Genomic DNA, 15,615 nt, shown 5'->3' with positions numbered 1-15,615 from the left:
ATATACTGTTAAATTTTGTGTGGCAGTGAACATCTGAAATCCTAGCACCTGGGAAGTGGAGACGATAGGATCAGAAACTGAAGGGTTATCTTTAGTACAAGGTGAGTTAAGAGGCTAGCCTGGACAACATGAGCTCCTGGTCTGAAAAACAAAAAACAAACAAACCAATAAAAAAAAGAGGGATAGAATGAGAAACTATTGGCAAGCACATTCAAAGTTGGGGCCTCACAGGGCTCCTCACCTCTGACCCCGCATTTTACCGGGCTGAGCTCGAATTATGACTTAATTCTGTAGTGAAATCAGTCTCTTTCTTCCTTCCAAATCAAGATGCATATAATAACTGCAACAGAGTCAAAACTATAGTCTAAATTTTATTATCTCCAAGTCACACTGCTGATCACAAATGTGCACCCTTGAAAACAGTGACAAACACACACATGGCGAAATCTTTGCAGTAAACACAGTGGACCAACAGACAACTGTCACAGTGTCTTAAGTCGGGAATCTGGGCATGCTGCCCACAGGCTTGAGGAAACATCTTCAGGTTTAAGGCAAAGGGAAGCCTATAAAAGGCACAACCACCAGCTACCCCTGGAAGAACCCCTTAGTTATTTCCTCCTTGGGGGTTACCCCCACCCTGACTCAAGAGTAGTTAGGCCAGCTGTAGGAGGAAGAACAAAAACAGACACATTACTAGGGAGAGGCAGCACCACCTTTCCCTCAGGTTCTGTAGGAACCCTGGCAGGCACAGCACTGCAGTAACAGACTTCCACACAGGCACGGGGATGTGGTTCAGTGCCATAGAGAGGAATGAAAGGAGGGAGAGCCTTTGCCCAGAAGGTAACTTTCTTCCTTAGGACTGAAGTCCAGGATTTTAAACCCTCTGTTTGCAAGTAGAGGAGCAGAATTTGGGGAAAGTAAGTAGTAACATCTAAACACATTATAGCAGGGAAGCATGGAGAAGAACTGCAAAGACAAGGCAGACAGACTGCTGGATAGTATTTGTCTCTAGAGATGCATTGGTCCACAGCAACGGAGAAGGGGACGTAGTCGAAGGGATGTAAAGAAAAGAAGTAGGGCTCACTAATTCCACTTACCTCAAAGACAGCCCTGAGGACTCGCCATGCATTCCCCTAATCGTGCAGAGGATCTCACTCCACCCTCCCTTTTCACAAAAGCATCCAGTTTGTTCTTTCTCCACAACAGAGATTATACCTCTATGGAGGTCTGAAGCCCATCAGTATAGAGGTACTGAAGGAGGCTCAGATTTATAAAACCTACATCCCAAACAAGGGCTCCCGCTCACCCACTCTGAGCTCCCCTCTACAGTGGAACACTGCGTGCAGAGAGCTTCCATAGGGTTAGAGGAGTTAAGAGACTAATGAAGACCAATCACAAGAAAAAGGCCAGCTACTTTTATACTTGGTTGATACAGTCTCAATTTGTGGGAGTCAGGGAGGAGCCAAAAGGAACTCCAGAAAGGGTAGTAAACCAGAATGAACTTGTTTCATGTAAAGTCAGGGGGCAGAGCAGGGAAAAGGAGAAATAAACAAGAATATTAATTTAAAAAAGGTAAGTCAGGCTTTAAAAATGAACATTTAAACAAACAAGCAGGAAGGAACTTCCCTGGGAGCAGAAGACACTTGAATTTCTGGGGACAAAGTAAACAACAGTGAGATGCAGGCTTCTGAATTTAGATTCTGAAGCCTGGGCTGTCCAGTCTCTGCTCCCCTGAGTCCAGGCAGCTCAATTGAAGAGTGGAGGTTTCTTCTCTCTCTAGCAGGCCTGTCCCCAGAGAAGAGGGCCTCTTGTCGGCTGGCAGGGTCACCCCACATTTTTCTTCTCCTCCGAGTTTTCACCTCTCCTGTTCTATCTATTGAGAGTTAAAAAGAGAAGAAGTGCATGTCAGTGGACTTGGGGCATTTATATTAGCCTTCTCAGAAGGCCGCATTTCTAAATAATGCGGTTTATTTGGCACCAAGGATCAAGTCTGAGATCTTGAACATGCTACACCTTCAGCTTCTAAATAATGTGTTTTAATGACCACAAAACAAAACAACAACAATAAAAATATCCTGGAGTCAGGTGTGGCAGCCTACACCTGTAATCTGAGCAGTCAGTCAGGGGTAGAAGCAGGAAGATGGAAAGTTTGAAGTTGGCTAGGGATATATAGTAAGATCTTTTTTCCTAAACAAAGACTATACTCCTCCAAAGCTGAAAAAGCCTCATACCCACTCTTCTAGAATCCCTAGAATTGGCTTCTTTGGCTATAACAACTTAAATTCAGATTTTTTTCTGCCCTTCATTAGTTTAGATTGGGATCCTATATTTTTATTGTTTAATTTCCAAAACAAAACTCTGAAGGTAGGGATGGTTTCTCTTCAATTCTGCTCAATGCATTCATAAAACAATTTTCCTGAGCTATCTCACGACTGTAATGTATGGTGGTGAGAACTAGTTTGAGCGTCATGGTACACTGGGCACTTACTTTCTCACGATGTCATACTTAATTAGTTACACACTTGGCATTAACTGGAACCCCTGCTTACAACCTGAAATAAAAAAAATGTAATTTGTTATCATGTCATACAAAAAAAGACTTCCATTAGCCAGGTATGGTGGCAAATGTCTTCCAGCACTCCGAGAGGCAGAGGCTGGTGGATCTCTGAGTTCAAGGCCAGCCTGGTCTACAGATCAAGTTCCAGGACAGCCAGGGATACACAGAGAAACCCTGTCTTAAAATAAACAAGGAAAAAAAAAAAGACTTCCATATAAACATATCGTAAAAGGAAGAGAAACCCCTTAGAGAATCAGAGAAAGCCCACATGCTTAAAGTGTGGGAATGAGACTTACCTCAGGTGGAGGGGGCTTAATGGAGACTGGCTGGGGAGTCCTCCGGGGTGGGGAGGGTTTGGGCTGCACCTGCTGCTGGGCAGGGTTATAGTAAGTCACTCCTCCATATACCTGTGATGGAGCCTAGGACCCCATATGCCAGGACCCCATAAGCCAGGAGAAAAAAAAAAGAATTAACCCAAATTAGGAGAAACAGAAAACATTTGCTAGTCACAAAAACAAAAAGAACTTTGATTTTTTTTTTTTGGACAGGTGTGGTGGAGCACTTTACATAGTGAGACCCTGTCTCACAAAAAAAAAAAGAAAAAAAAAGTGACACTTCTCTATGGCCTTTGTTCTGCCTCTAGGTTCCTGCCCTGACTTCCTTCAAGGATGAACAGCGCTGCAGAAGTCAAAGGACCCTTTCCTCCCCAGGTTGCACTGTTCACATGACTGCTTTTGTTTCACAGCAACAGTAACCCTGGCTAAAAGTTTCTATGTGAATGTAGGTTGGTGTCCTCAGACACCAGGAAGAAGTTAACAGATCCCCTGTAACTGGAGATACTGGCAGTTGTGAGCTGGGACTAAAGCTGGATCCTATGCAAGAGCAAGTGCTTTTAACCACTGAGCCACCTTTCAAATCTTTAAAGTAGTGGTCCACTCTTTCCAGTCCTTCCATTAGTTGGTAAATAGAAAGGCTGAGGTCAGTAATGGCATTCTAGATGTCAGATGGTATCAAGTGCCCTCAGGACAGGGATTGAATATGATGTCCAAGAGAAAAACACACTCCTTGGTACAGCTGAATAAGTAACAAATGGGGACACCCATGGTCTACTATAAGATACTAATCCTTAAAGAAACTGAAGACAAGGCTGGAGAGATGGCTCAGAGGTTAAGAGCACTTGCTCTTCCAGAGGTCCTGAGTTCAATTTCCAGCAACCACACAGTGGCTCACAACCATCTATAATGAGATCTGGTGCCCTCTTCTGGTGTGTAGGCATACACGCCAGCAGCATACTGTATGCGTAATCAACAGGAAGGAAGGGAGGGAGGGAGGGAGGGAGGGAGGGAGAGAGGGAGGGAGGGAGGGAGGAAGGAAGGAAGGAAGGAAGGAAGGAAGGAAGGAAGGAAGGAAAAGAAAGAAAGGAGAAAACAGGTATGGTTCTCGTAACCACTTAGGAGTCAGAGATTGGAGGATCATATATATTCCCCGACAGTGAGACCCTGCCTCAAACAAATAAATAGATAAATAAATAAAAGAAAAACTACCAGGCGGTGTGGCACACTCCTTTAATCCAGCACTCGGGAGGCAGAGGTAGGCGGATATCCATGAGTTCAAGGCCAGCCTGGTCTACAAGAACTAGTTCCAGGACAGGCTCCAAAGCTACAGAAAAACCTGTTTCAAAAAAAAGAAAAATCAAAAAGAAAAACTGACCCTGCCTCAAATAGACAGATAAATAAATAAAATGAAAAACCGAGACAAAAAACAAGGTCACACTTGGTAGTACAAACCCTTAACCACAGCACTAAGGAGGTGAGTCTTTGTGAATTTGAGATTAGCCTGGTCTATGTGGCAAGTTGCTAGGCTAATAAAGCCATATAAAAAAAAAGTAATACCAACAAAAAAATAAGAAGCAAAGATAGACATTACATAACCTGCATTTCCAGCTCCTGACCACCAAGGGGCATCCTAATGCCACACAGGAAAATCAGTGGCACTGAACTGTTCAAGACAGGGTTTCTCTGTAGCTTTGGAGAATGACCTGGAACTCCCGCTGTAGACCAGGCTGGCCTCAAACTCACAGAATTCAGAGATCCACTTGTCTCTTCCTCCTTCCTGAGTGCTGGGATTAAAGGCACGAGCCACCATTGCCCGGCTTGTAAAACTCTTTTAACATTTTCCCCCACCCCAATCCTGTGTAACATAAAGGATGTATACCTAGAACATTAGGCATCTTACCTGTGTGCTAGGATACAGATGAGGAGGAGGAGGAGGAGGAGGTAATGCTCCTGGAGTATAAGGGTAACTGGGGTTACCAAAATTCATGACACCTGGAGCAGAGAAGTAAGTAGGAGCAAGCAACTGCTGAGGTGGAGGTTGTCCTGGAGACATGGACACTGGTGGCGGGTAAAGACCCGGATTGGGCAGAGGTGCTGGTGACTGATGGGGATGTAAACCTGAGCAAAGAAAGACAAACAAAAACTGTAAAAGAGGATACCATCTTTTACCACAGAATGCCTTAAATTAGACCACCAAGCATAACAGGTTAGACTGCAATCCTTAAGATGGACTTAAAATTGAGCCAGGGTGGTCAGCATCACTGGATAGCGTGACAGTGCTGGAAAGGTAGGGTTTGTAGAGTCCCCAACACAGATTCTTGCACACTATAAGCATACAAGAGGGATGCAAGCTTACCTGGGTGAGGAAGGTGCATTTCTGGCTGTACAATCATGCCCTGTGGAGGCAGTGGGGCAGGGCTGTCACCATGGGTATAAATTGGTCCCTGGAACTGCACTGTAAGATATATTGAGAGTCGTATAAACCACAAACCTTCATACCACATCAGCAACTCTTTCTGTCCTGCAGACCTTTGATATTCTACCTCTTCCATATGAAGAAAACAGCAACTAGACAACGTGGGATAACCACTGTGAAGTAGAAGGCTGAGCACTTCATTCCCTTTACAGTGACAAGAAAGGAACCCAACAGGCCGAGCGATGGTGGTGCACGCCTTTAATCCCAGCACTCAGGAGGCAGAGGCAGGCGGATCTCTGTGAGTTCGAGACCAGCCTGGTCTACAGAGCTAGTTCCAGGACAGGCTCCAAAGCCACAGAGAAACCCTGTCTCGAAAAACCAAAAAAAAAAAAACTGGTACCCAACAATAAAAAAGAACTCACATGGATCATAGTAATGGCCCTCCATGATGCTGATATGCACAGGAGGAGCAGGGGGCTCTGGCACAGGTCTCTGCCGCTGGGACGAATAACGTTTAGCTCGACCACCCTGGACACCCTGAGATAAAGAGATTTGGTTAAGACTCCAAAAGAAGCAGGGCGGTGGTGGTGCACACATTTAATCCCAGCACTCGGGAGGCAGAGGCAGGCGGATATCCGGGAGTTCGAGGCCAGCCTGGTCTACAGAGCAAGTTAGTCCCAGGACAGCCAGGGTTGTGACATAGAGAAACCCTGTCTCGAAAAACCAAACTTCTATTGCCTGGCATGACAGCCTAAGCCTAAGAACTCAGGAATCAAAGCAGGAGGACTGAGTTTGAAGCCCACCTGAACTATATATGATATTCCAGGCCAGTCTATGTTAAAGAATAAGAGACAAGAGACCATCTTGAACAATAAAAAGAACTTATTGTGGTTTTTAATAGTGAATAAGTGTGATAGTCTCAATGAGTGATCCACATTTGAAAACTTTGTCCCCAGTTAGTGGAACTGTTTGGGAAAGATTAGGAGGTGTGTCACTAGGATGGACTTTGTGGTTTCAAAAGACTGGGCCATTCCAGGTGTGCTCTCTCTGCTCCTACTTTAGGATCAAATATAAGCCCTCAGATGTTCCTGCTGCCATGTCTTTGATTTGCTATCATGGTCTCTAGCATTCTGGAACTGGAAACTCAATGAAATGCATTCTTTTATAAGTTGCCTTGGTCATGTTAGTCTGTCACAGTAACTAAGGTCCAGGCATGGTGGTATACACCTTTCAACTGGGAGGCTAAGACAGACAGATCTCCCTGAGTCCAAGGCCGGCCTATTCTACATAGGGAGCTCCAAGCCTGCCAGAGTGAAACAGTGAGATTCTATCTCAGCACTTCTTTTTGACAGTACTGGAAGCTGAATCAAGGATCTCATGCATTCTCTACCACAGAGTATATACAGTCCCAATCCTCCTTCCCATTTTTGTACCATTTCTTCCATCCGGTTAAATGGAGGTGGAGGTCCTGCTCCCATATGGATGTGGTTGGGCATACCTGTAATATACCAAAAAAGTCACTGGTTGAATGCAGATGTATGTGAATAGGAGTCAAAGGTACTATCAAGAAAATAATAAGTGCAGCTGGGCAGTGGTGGTGCATGCCATTAATCCCAGCACTTGGGAGGCAGACAAAACCCTGTCTTGAAAAACCAAAAGAAAAGAAAATAACAAAGGCATTCTTCTTTTCTTTTAAACTAGCACAATTCTGTTTAAAAATGTCGGCTGGTCACTTTTGCAGAGGAGGACCTGGGCTCAGTTCCCAGCGACCACATGGAAGCTTACAACCATCTACAGTACTAGTTCTAGGGAAATTCAATGCCCTTGCCTGTAGTGCACACATATCCACAAAAATTATTTTAAACTTTCTGCTTATTGTTGATGCTAGCATTTGAAAATGTGCCCCTGTTGCCCAACATCTTTATTATAGCAACAAAGTCCTTGAAAAAAGACTGGAAAATAAACTCAAGCTCAAATTTTTCCTACTAAATAAGGTTTTATATAGGAATTTTGAGAGGATAAAATAAGCACATTAGTAGATATACTATAAAGTGCCGGGCCAAATGTTTTCTAACAACACTAGCTATGAGGAAGACATTACATTCTTACTGTATAAAAATTACTTAGAATACAGACATGGCTCAATGGTTAAGAGCACTAGTGAGTCCTTCTTGCAGAGGACCCAGGTTTGATTTCTAGCACTCAGTTGGTGATAGATAAGTAAATAAGATTGGGGTGGAGTGGTGGTGCATTCCTTTAATCCCAGCACTTGGGAGGCAGAGGCAGGTGGATCTCTGAGTTTGAGGCCAGCCTGTCTACAAAGCTAGTTCCAGAACATCCAGAGCAACACGGAGGAACCTAGTCTCAAAAAAACCTAAAAGAAATGAGTGCGGTGGTGGCACACAAAGCTTGGTGGTAACCAACAGCTCTCTGATTGGAATAAAGATCACTCAACAAGAGGAAAACCATGCCTGCCACTGGAAGCTTAGCCAAGGTAGAGAAGTCAAGGATCTTGGAGGAGAACCTACAACCACCATTTTACTAAATCAGCATAATCCCTAACTTCATTCTAAATATTTGTCCATGGACCCACAGATAAATGACCACCCATCGAGGAAACTTTTCTTTGCAACAGATGAAGACCAGTACAGAAAACCACAACCAGTCAAAATGCAGTTTTGGAGTTCAGTCCCAACTGATACATCCATATAACAACTTCCACACCTAAGAATCAGGGATTGCTGAGGAAGAGGGGGGCAGAAAAAGTTTAAGAGCCAAAGGATCAGAGTTTCCTGAGAGATTGTATTTTCTAGTATCCTCAGAAGCTACACCTGTAAATTCTCACAGACATGAGCTGAACAAGGATAACAACAGACATGCCTAAGTGGACAGTGGAAAAACCTACCAGGCTTTACCACTATCTAAGGACCTATAAGCAACTAAAGAAATGCTGGGAGTAGGAAAGTCTTCTTTCTCCCAGGGAAGAACACACCAACTGGTGAGCCCTAAAAACACACAAGTAACAACTAAGCAAGGTAATTATATAGTTAGGAATATAAATGTATATACATATATGCATGTAGCAAGTTAAAAAAAGCTCATGAATTTCAAAGAGAGCAAGGAGGATATAGAAGGCTTTGAAAGGAGGGAAGGGGAAAATGATGTAATTATAATCTCAAAAACTAAAATAATTAAAATCACCTGTATCAAAGTAGCATGCCAAAATTCCCAGTGCTCATGAAGATTTTCAATTTTTAAGTTTGGCCTAGAGGGCCAGAGAGATGGCTCAGTGGTTAAGAGCAATGGCTGCTCCTGACCTGGGTTAAATCCCCAGCATCCATACGGCAACTCACAACCACCTATAATTCTATTCCCAAGGGATTTGATGCCTTCTTCTAGCCTCTGTGGGCACTTACACACATGGTGCACAGATGTGTGTAGGCAGAACACCTACACACAAAAATAAATAAAATCTTCCCCCGCCCCCCCCCCCAAAAGGAAGTTTGGGTTAAATTTCAAAAACTACATGATACCAGCTAGCTGCATGGCTTTTATTTTCTTTTCTGAGGCAGGGTTTCTCTGTGTAACCCTGGCTTATCCTGGAGCTCACTCTGTAGACCAGGCTAGCATCAAAGTCAAGAGATCCACCTGCTTTTGCTCCCCTGAGTGTTGGGATTAAAGGTGTGCATCACCACCTCTCAGTGCTATATGTATTTTTAAAATTAACTAAAAGTTCAATTCTTCCTTCTAGCCACATTTCAAATACCCCAAAGCACAGCATTGTATATAGTTCTAATGTCTCTAGAAAACATGTAACACTGGCTCAAACAGTCTGAAGATGCTATCTATCTTCTGTCCCTCTTTGTGCAAGAGGAGAAAATGAATCTTGACGAAGGCGCTAAGGACTGATGGCCAACAGTGTGTGTACACAGTGGGACAGGCTAACTGGGAATCTACAAGACTGGCTCTGTGAAGGAAAGGGAGCTTTCTGTCAGACACTACATTGCTGAGAGGGAAGTCCCAGTGACACAATAAAATCTAGTCCCAGGCTGCAAGGCCTACCTCGAAGCTCCCGTGGTTGCAGGAATGAAGGCTGTCCTGGACTCCAGTTTTGTTCTGCTATATTTAGCTGTGCCACGTCTTGCTCCAGTCCACCTGTGGTAGAATCTACTGGAGTCTCCCAGTTCCCAGTCTTAGCAGCTGGAGGAGGAGTTGTTTCTGGGATTGTGGCTGCTGAAGTGAGCCCTTCAGATGGAGGAGGAACCTCCTCAGAAGCTTTGACTGCATCCCCAACTTTGGTCCGGGTCCTTCTTGCCCGGGAATAGGATTTCTTCTCAATGGGCCTGTCAGGAGCTGGTGGTACAGTGTCAGGAACAGCAGCTGGTGTCTCCGAGGCCACCTCTTCTTTCTCAGGACTGCCAAGCAATGGAGCATCTGGTTCTGGAGATGGATCCCTCATAGGAGTCTGCTCCAGACGCCGCGACCGGTAATTAGCTTCATGCTTATGAGTCTCACCAGACCGGCCACCATGCTGCCCACCAACCTCCACAGGCCTAAAACTAGTACGACCTTCCTTGAAGCCCCCAGATCGAGAATAATTCCTGGATGCAGGCATGCGGCCAGTACCTGCTGCATTCCTGTTAATAAATGTTCTTGGTGGTAGGGCGCCCCCAGGACCCTGGTGGCGATGGGACTTGTTTGATCGATCACCAATCCAGTTTGGATCTCTTTGTGGGGGACTTCCAAATCTGAAACAGTAAAATTGTAAAGAAAAAATGTAAGAAAAGAGACCTCCACATATCTACATGGAGACTCAGGGAGTTGTGTCATTCCCATACTTACTTAGTCACTTAAAAGAAAGAAATGCATTTAGAAAAGCAGAAGAGTTTGAAAGATCAGTAATTTAGGATCCTGAATTTCCTTACCGAGGTTTTCGGACTCTTCGGGGTTTGATGTCATCAGGATTGTGAGCGGATCGAATATCATAGCCATAAAGAGCAATGAGCTCCTGTCGGGACTTTGGGGCCTGTTCATCTTCACGGAACTTATCATGCTCCCAGCGGCCCTCATCCTTCCATAGCTTTCGCTGACGTCCCTTGGGTCTGGACCAAACCAAGCAGAGGTGTCTTGAGATAATTAGTACTTTGAAATTATCTCTCTACTAAAATGGTAGCCTATAAAAACTTTCTATCTCCGGAGTCACAGATTAAAGGCAGCAGAGGTGTAATAGTCTAGGATCTGGAGACAGATCACTCTGAATCTGGATCCCAGCTTCTTTACCATCAACAGTTCCCAAACATTTTCTATCTTTTTTTTAAAAGACAGGGCCTCACCACGTAACTCCGACTGGCCTGGAAACTGCTATATGTAGACAAGGCTGGCCTTGACTCCACCTCTCTGAGATCCTGCCTCAGCCTCCCAAGAGCTGGGATCAGGAGTCACACTACCACATCTACCTCTTTTTGCTTGACAGGGTCTCACTATGTAGGCCAAGCTGCACCCAAGCTTATAACCAAACTGCTTCAGACTCCTGGGTACTGGGACTACAAGTGCATGACACTATACCTAGCAACTAGTTAGCAAATCTGCAAGCTTCACTTTCCTCACCTGTACAGGAGGAATAACAACACTTCTCTTAAAATGTTGAGTAGTAAAGGAAACAATATAGGTAAAGAAGTCATCGAAGCACCTGACACACACTAAGCACAAGCTAGCCAGTAGCAAGAATAGCGTAAGATGGCCGTTACCGGACTTCCTCTTCCTGAGTCTGTCCTCGAAGATCATGCTCAAAGAAGAGCCCTTTCCTGGGTATATAGGCTGGATTTTTCCGATCTTCATCATCATCCAAATGCTTAGGGCCTTTTTTACCCACTTTGTTCTCTACAGGCTCTGTGCTCTCCTGGAAGATAAAGGACTCCTTACTTTTCCAAGGAGCTGAGAGGCCCTATGCCAACCCCAAATGGAGGACTATGCTGTGTACTGACCTGTCCATCCCCACTTTGCCTCTCTCCAGTCACAGTGCCTTTAGTATCAGGCTTTTCTTCTCCCTTCTCTTTTGCTGAGGAATCAGCAGCATCATTTGCTTCTGATTTCAGCTCCACCTTGGAGTTCTCCTCTTCACTGTATTCTCCTTCTTCACCCTGAAAAAATGTTTTTGTTAACTATGGAGATGAGATCTGAAGATAAGAAAACATTTCCTGGCAAACGTTTACTACAGTGTAAGACTGAGAAGCAGACACTACAAGTATGGTGGCACATGTTCACAACCCCAGCAGTAGAGAGGAAGAGACACGAAGACCACGTGCTCAAGATCACTTTCAGCTCATATTAAGTTAGAGGCCATCCTGTCTCATAAAAACAAAAAACATGGACTAGGAGATAGCTCAGTTGATAAAATGCTTGCCACAAAAGCATGAGGACCTAAGTCTAGCACCCATGTACAAAGCCAGACATGGTAGTATACACTTGCAACCCCAGAGCTCAAGAGACACAGGAGACTCTTAGGGCTTGTTGGCCAGCTGACCTGACTTAAATGATGAGTCTCTGGTCCTCATAAGAAGCCCTGTCTGAAAAAAAAAAAAAAAAGATAGCTCTAAGGAATGACACCTGAGGCTGTCCTCTGTCCTCCATACACATATGCATACACACTAAATAAAAAATAAAACAAACATTACAAGGACTGAGGTTATTAACTCCATGGTACAGTATTTATTTGCCTAGCATGGCAAGGACCTGAGATCAATTTCTACCATACATACACTATGCCAATATTCTTTTTTTTTTTTTTTTTTGGTTTTTCGAAACAGGATTTCTCTGTATAGCTCTGACCATCCTGGAACTCACTGTGTAAACCAACCTGGCCTTGAACTCACAGAGATCTGCTTCCCTCTGCCTCCTGAGTGCTGGGGTTAAAGGTGTGCAATACCACCACCTGGCCTAAGCCAATATCTTAAGCAAACGTCTAGAGAACAGGGCTCTTTAAAATAGACACAAGTGCAATATGCTCATATGTCCTTAGAAATAGTGCCGTAGCACACAGGTAAGGAATTTTAACAATGGTAGTCTAAGGAAAGGAGTCAGGGGTTAGAGATGGAAGACTAACTTGATAGTGCCTTGCTCTCCTTTTCCAGTCTTTTTGTGAAGCTCTGGCTGTTCTAGAACTAGCTCTGTAGACCAAGCTGGCCTCAAACTCAGAGGATTACCTGCCTCTGTGTCTCAAGCACTGAGACTGAAGGCATATGCCACCACTGGCTCCTTTCCAAGTCTTAAACATACAGTGTTTAATAATAGTATTCTGTCTTAGTTGAGAATTTTATCATCTCAAAATGCTTTAGGAGACTGGCAGGATGGCTCAGCGAATGGGTAACTGAACTTGCTGCCAAGCCTAAGGACTGGAGTTTGAGCTACAGAAACCCCACAGTACAAAGGGAGAACCTTCTCCCACTTCTCTAGCTTCCACATGAATGCCACGGCAAATGCTCACACATACATGTGCACACACAACAGAACCAACTGCTTTTAAAAAATGGATTAAGAGCCGGGCGGTAGTGGCACTTGGGAGGCAGAGGCAGGTGGATCTCTGTGAGTTCAAGGCCAGCCTGGTCTACAAGAGCTAGTTCCAGGACAGGCTCTAAAGCTACAGAGAAACCCTGTCTCAAAAAAAAAAAAAAAAAAAAAAAAAAAAAAAAAAAAAAGGATTAAGAGTAGTAATTACCAATCTTTCTGATTATGTAGCTTCATTGAGGGGGCACACATCTATAATCCCAGCAACTCAGGAAGTGGAGGGAAGAAGACTGAAAGGTCAACGCTAGCCATCACCTTAATATCCTATCTTAAAAAACAAAATAAACAAAGTTCTTTTGAATCTAGGATCTCCAACTATACCCAGACTAAGAAAACATGAAGACAAATGTTTTCCATGGCTCCTGTGGTCAGAGGACAATTTGAGAGTCAGTTCTCTCCTTCCACATGTGGATTCCAGAAACTAAACTCAGGTTGGCAGGCTTTATGGCAAGTACTCTTACTCACTGAGTAATCTCAGTCTCCATGCCCCCTCTTGTGGAGATAGGGATCGAATTTAGGGCCTGAGTATTTATAGATTTACTCTACCACTGAACTACAGTTCCGGCTTGTTTACAGTAATGACCTAACTTTCCCCTTCCTTACTATGAATCAAACCTCAGATCCTCAAACAGGCAAGACAGCACTAACTACTAAGTTATGTGCACTACAGGCCCAAGTCATACAAGTTTGTTGTTGTTTACAGACAAGAGTCTCACCATGTAGCCCTGGCTGGTTTGAACTTGTTCTGTAGATCAATGGTTGCTTAGAACACAGAGATCTGCCTGCCTCTGCCTCCCAAGTGTTAGAATTAAAGGCATGTACTTCCATGCCCAGCTTCTAAAATTACATTTTTAAAAATATTCATTCATTCATTCATTCATGTGTTATGATTGACCTTCTTCAAGCACATGAGAAGGGGGAATCAGATCCCATTACAGAGCCACCACGTAATTGCTGGGAATAGAACTCAGGACCTCTGGAAGAGCAGCTAGTGCTTTTAACTGATGAGTCAATTCTCCAGCCGCTAGGATTGTATTTTTTATGTCTACAATAGGAGTACTGAATCTCCTACAGCACGAGATTCCAAGAGAAAACAAACACTATCCACAACAACATCCTAAAATTAAGATTTTTATCTGGAAAATCTTAGAGAACCAGCTGCCATAGAAATGAAAATGAACAATGCATGAGGGCACTCTCTGAACAATTACTTCCTCATTACCACTCCCTTCTTTTCTAAGACAAGATCTTGCCATGTAGTTGGGGTTGGCCTCAAACCTGCCTCTCCCTCCTGGTGCTGGGATTAAATGTGTGAGCCACCACACGTTTTTCCTTTTCCTTCTCTTAACACACAAGTTTGAATAATACAGTTCCTGACAATGTTAGGTCTTCCCAGTTGGTGGTAGAGCATGCCTTTAATCCTAGCACTGGGGAGACAGAGGCAGGCAGATTTCTGTGAGTTTGAAGGCAGCCAAAGCTGTGGCGGGAGTGGGGATATCATTCGGACACTAAAGTGGGACAAAAAATGAAGGTACGGCCAGCTCCACATAGGGAAAAACAGTGACTTTAAAATATGGTCATACTCTCTTCTCATTCTCTCTAAATCTGATGCTTTGGAGACCTAACTGGATTACAGAGGCAAGTTTAAAGAAATGGGCTGAAGGGAAGGTGGTTTAGTCATGTGTTAAACCTCTCTACCACCGGTTGGATGTGTGCACACTGGTCTCTTGTTCTCCTACTGTACCTGGCACCTCACCTAAATCAGACTGCCTTCTCACTTCAGGATAGCCTACCAGGACCTGGTCAAAGACACCATGTAACAGTCCTGGCTAGGCTAGAAGCTTTCAGTGTTCTACCCTTTTTTTTTTTTTTTCCAAATAAAGCTAAGCTTGCCTAGTTGACCTAGACAAACAAACCAATTAATTCCTCTTCCATTCTTTCTATTTCTTGTTGACACTCTAAGCCATTCCTCATCTGGATGTTTTGCGTAACAATTCTCAGAAAAGACATGGAGAACTAAAGGAGCTTCACTACACCTGCACTGTGACAATCCAGTCTTTATCTACAGCTTAACAAGCACTCTTCCTTCTTCTCATGCTCTGCAATCATATTGTTTTCCTTCTATTTGTGGATGAGAGGATGGTAATCATTCAGTACTTTCCTTAATTCTAGGTTATGCAGCAGACAAACAAGAATTTCTGGTGTAGGTACACACTTCACTATGTTCCTCTACTCATATGCTCTCCGGATTTCAACCTTAAAAGAAACTTATTTAGTTATTTATTAAATTTCATTTATTATGTAGTGTTGTACCTGCATGTATGCCTGCATGCCAGAACAGGGCACTAAAAATGGTTGTGAGCCACCATGTGGTTGCTGGGAATTAACTCAGGACCTCTGGAAGAGCAGCCAGTGCTCTTAACCTCTGAGTCATCTCTCCAGACACAGAAATTTATTATTTTTGTTCTTTGCATATGTGTGCACGTGGATGTATAATAAATAAAATAGTATTAGCACTACTCGAGGAAACTTTTTTTTTTTTTTTTGGTTTTTTTCGAGACAGGGTTTCTCTGTGGTTTTGGAGCCTGTCCTGGAACTAGCTCTTGTAGCCCAGGCTGGTCTCGAACTCACAGAGATCCACCTGCCTCTGCCTCCCGAGTGCTGGGATTAAAGGCATGCGCGACCACCGCCCGGCTCGAGGAAACTTTTTTTTTAAAGATTTTATTTATTTATTATGTACACAA

At 43.8% G+C, this 15,615-nt stretch overlaps 1 protein-coding gene across 2 annotated transcripts in view; it reads right to left on the bottom strand.

Annotated features, from left to right (window-relative positions):
* Positions 1–358: 358 nt before the first annotated feature.
* Casc3 (CASC3 exon junction complex subunit) overlaps positions 359–15,615 on the bottom strand; it is a 26,157-nt gene continuing 10,900 nt past the window's right edge. Inside the window, exons 4-14 of one of the 2 annotated variants that reach the window (XM_050156608.1) lie at positions 11,293–11,448; positions 11,056–11,207; positions 10,234–10,410; positions 9,371–10,056; positions 6,742–6,806; positions 5,731–5,845; positions 5,249–5,347; positions 4,793–5,010; positions 2,854–2,976; positions 2,489–2,552; positions 359–1,873 (exon numbers count right to left, since the gene is read on the bottom strand). In XM_050156608.1, coding sequence (XP_050012565.1) covers positions 2,529–2,552; positions 2,854–2,976; positions 4,793–5,010; positions 5,249–5,347; positions 5,731–5,845; positions 6,742–6,806; positions 9,371–10,056; positions 10,234–10,410; positions 11,056–11,207; positions 11,293–11,448 — 1,815 coding nt within the window. In that variant the 3' untranslated portion in view covers positions 359–1,873; positions 2,489–2,528. Of the gene's footprint in view, positions 1,874–2,488; positions 2,553–2,853; positions 2,977–3,082; positions 4,229–4,792; positions 5,011–5,248; positions 5,348–5,730; positions 5,846–6,741; positions 6,807–9,370; positions 10,057–10,233; positions 10,411–11,055; positions 11,208–11,292; positions 11,449–15,615 lie in introns of those variants that run through there. The other variant, XM_050156609.1, reaches the window with a different exon arrangement.

The sequence above is a fragment of the Alexandromys fortis genome, unplaced genomic scaffold, assembly GCF_014885135.2.
Source record: "Alexandromys fortis isolate MF-2015 unplaced genomic scaffold, M_Fortis_MF-2015_v1.1 scaffold_31, whole genome shotgun sequence".
Taxonomy (NCBI): Eukaryota; Metazoa; Chordata; class Mammalia; order Rodentia; family Cricetidae; genus Alexandromys; species Alexandromys fortis.
Note: the sequence above shows the minus strand (reverse complement) of the source record. Positions and strands in the feature narration are given on the sequence as shown.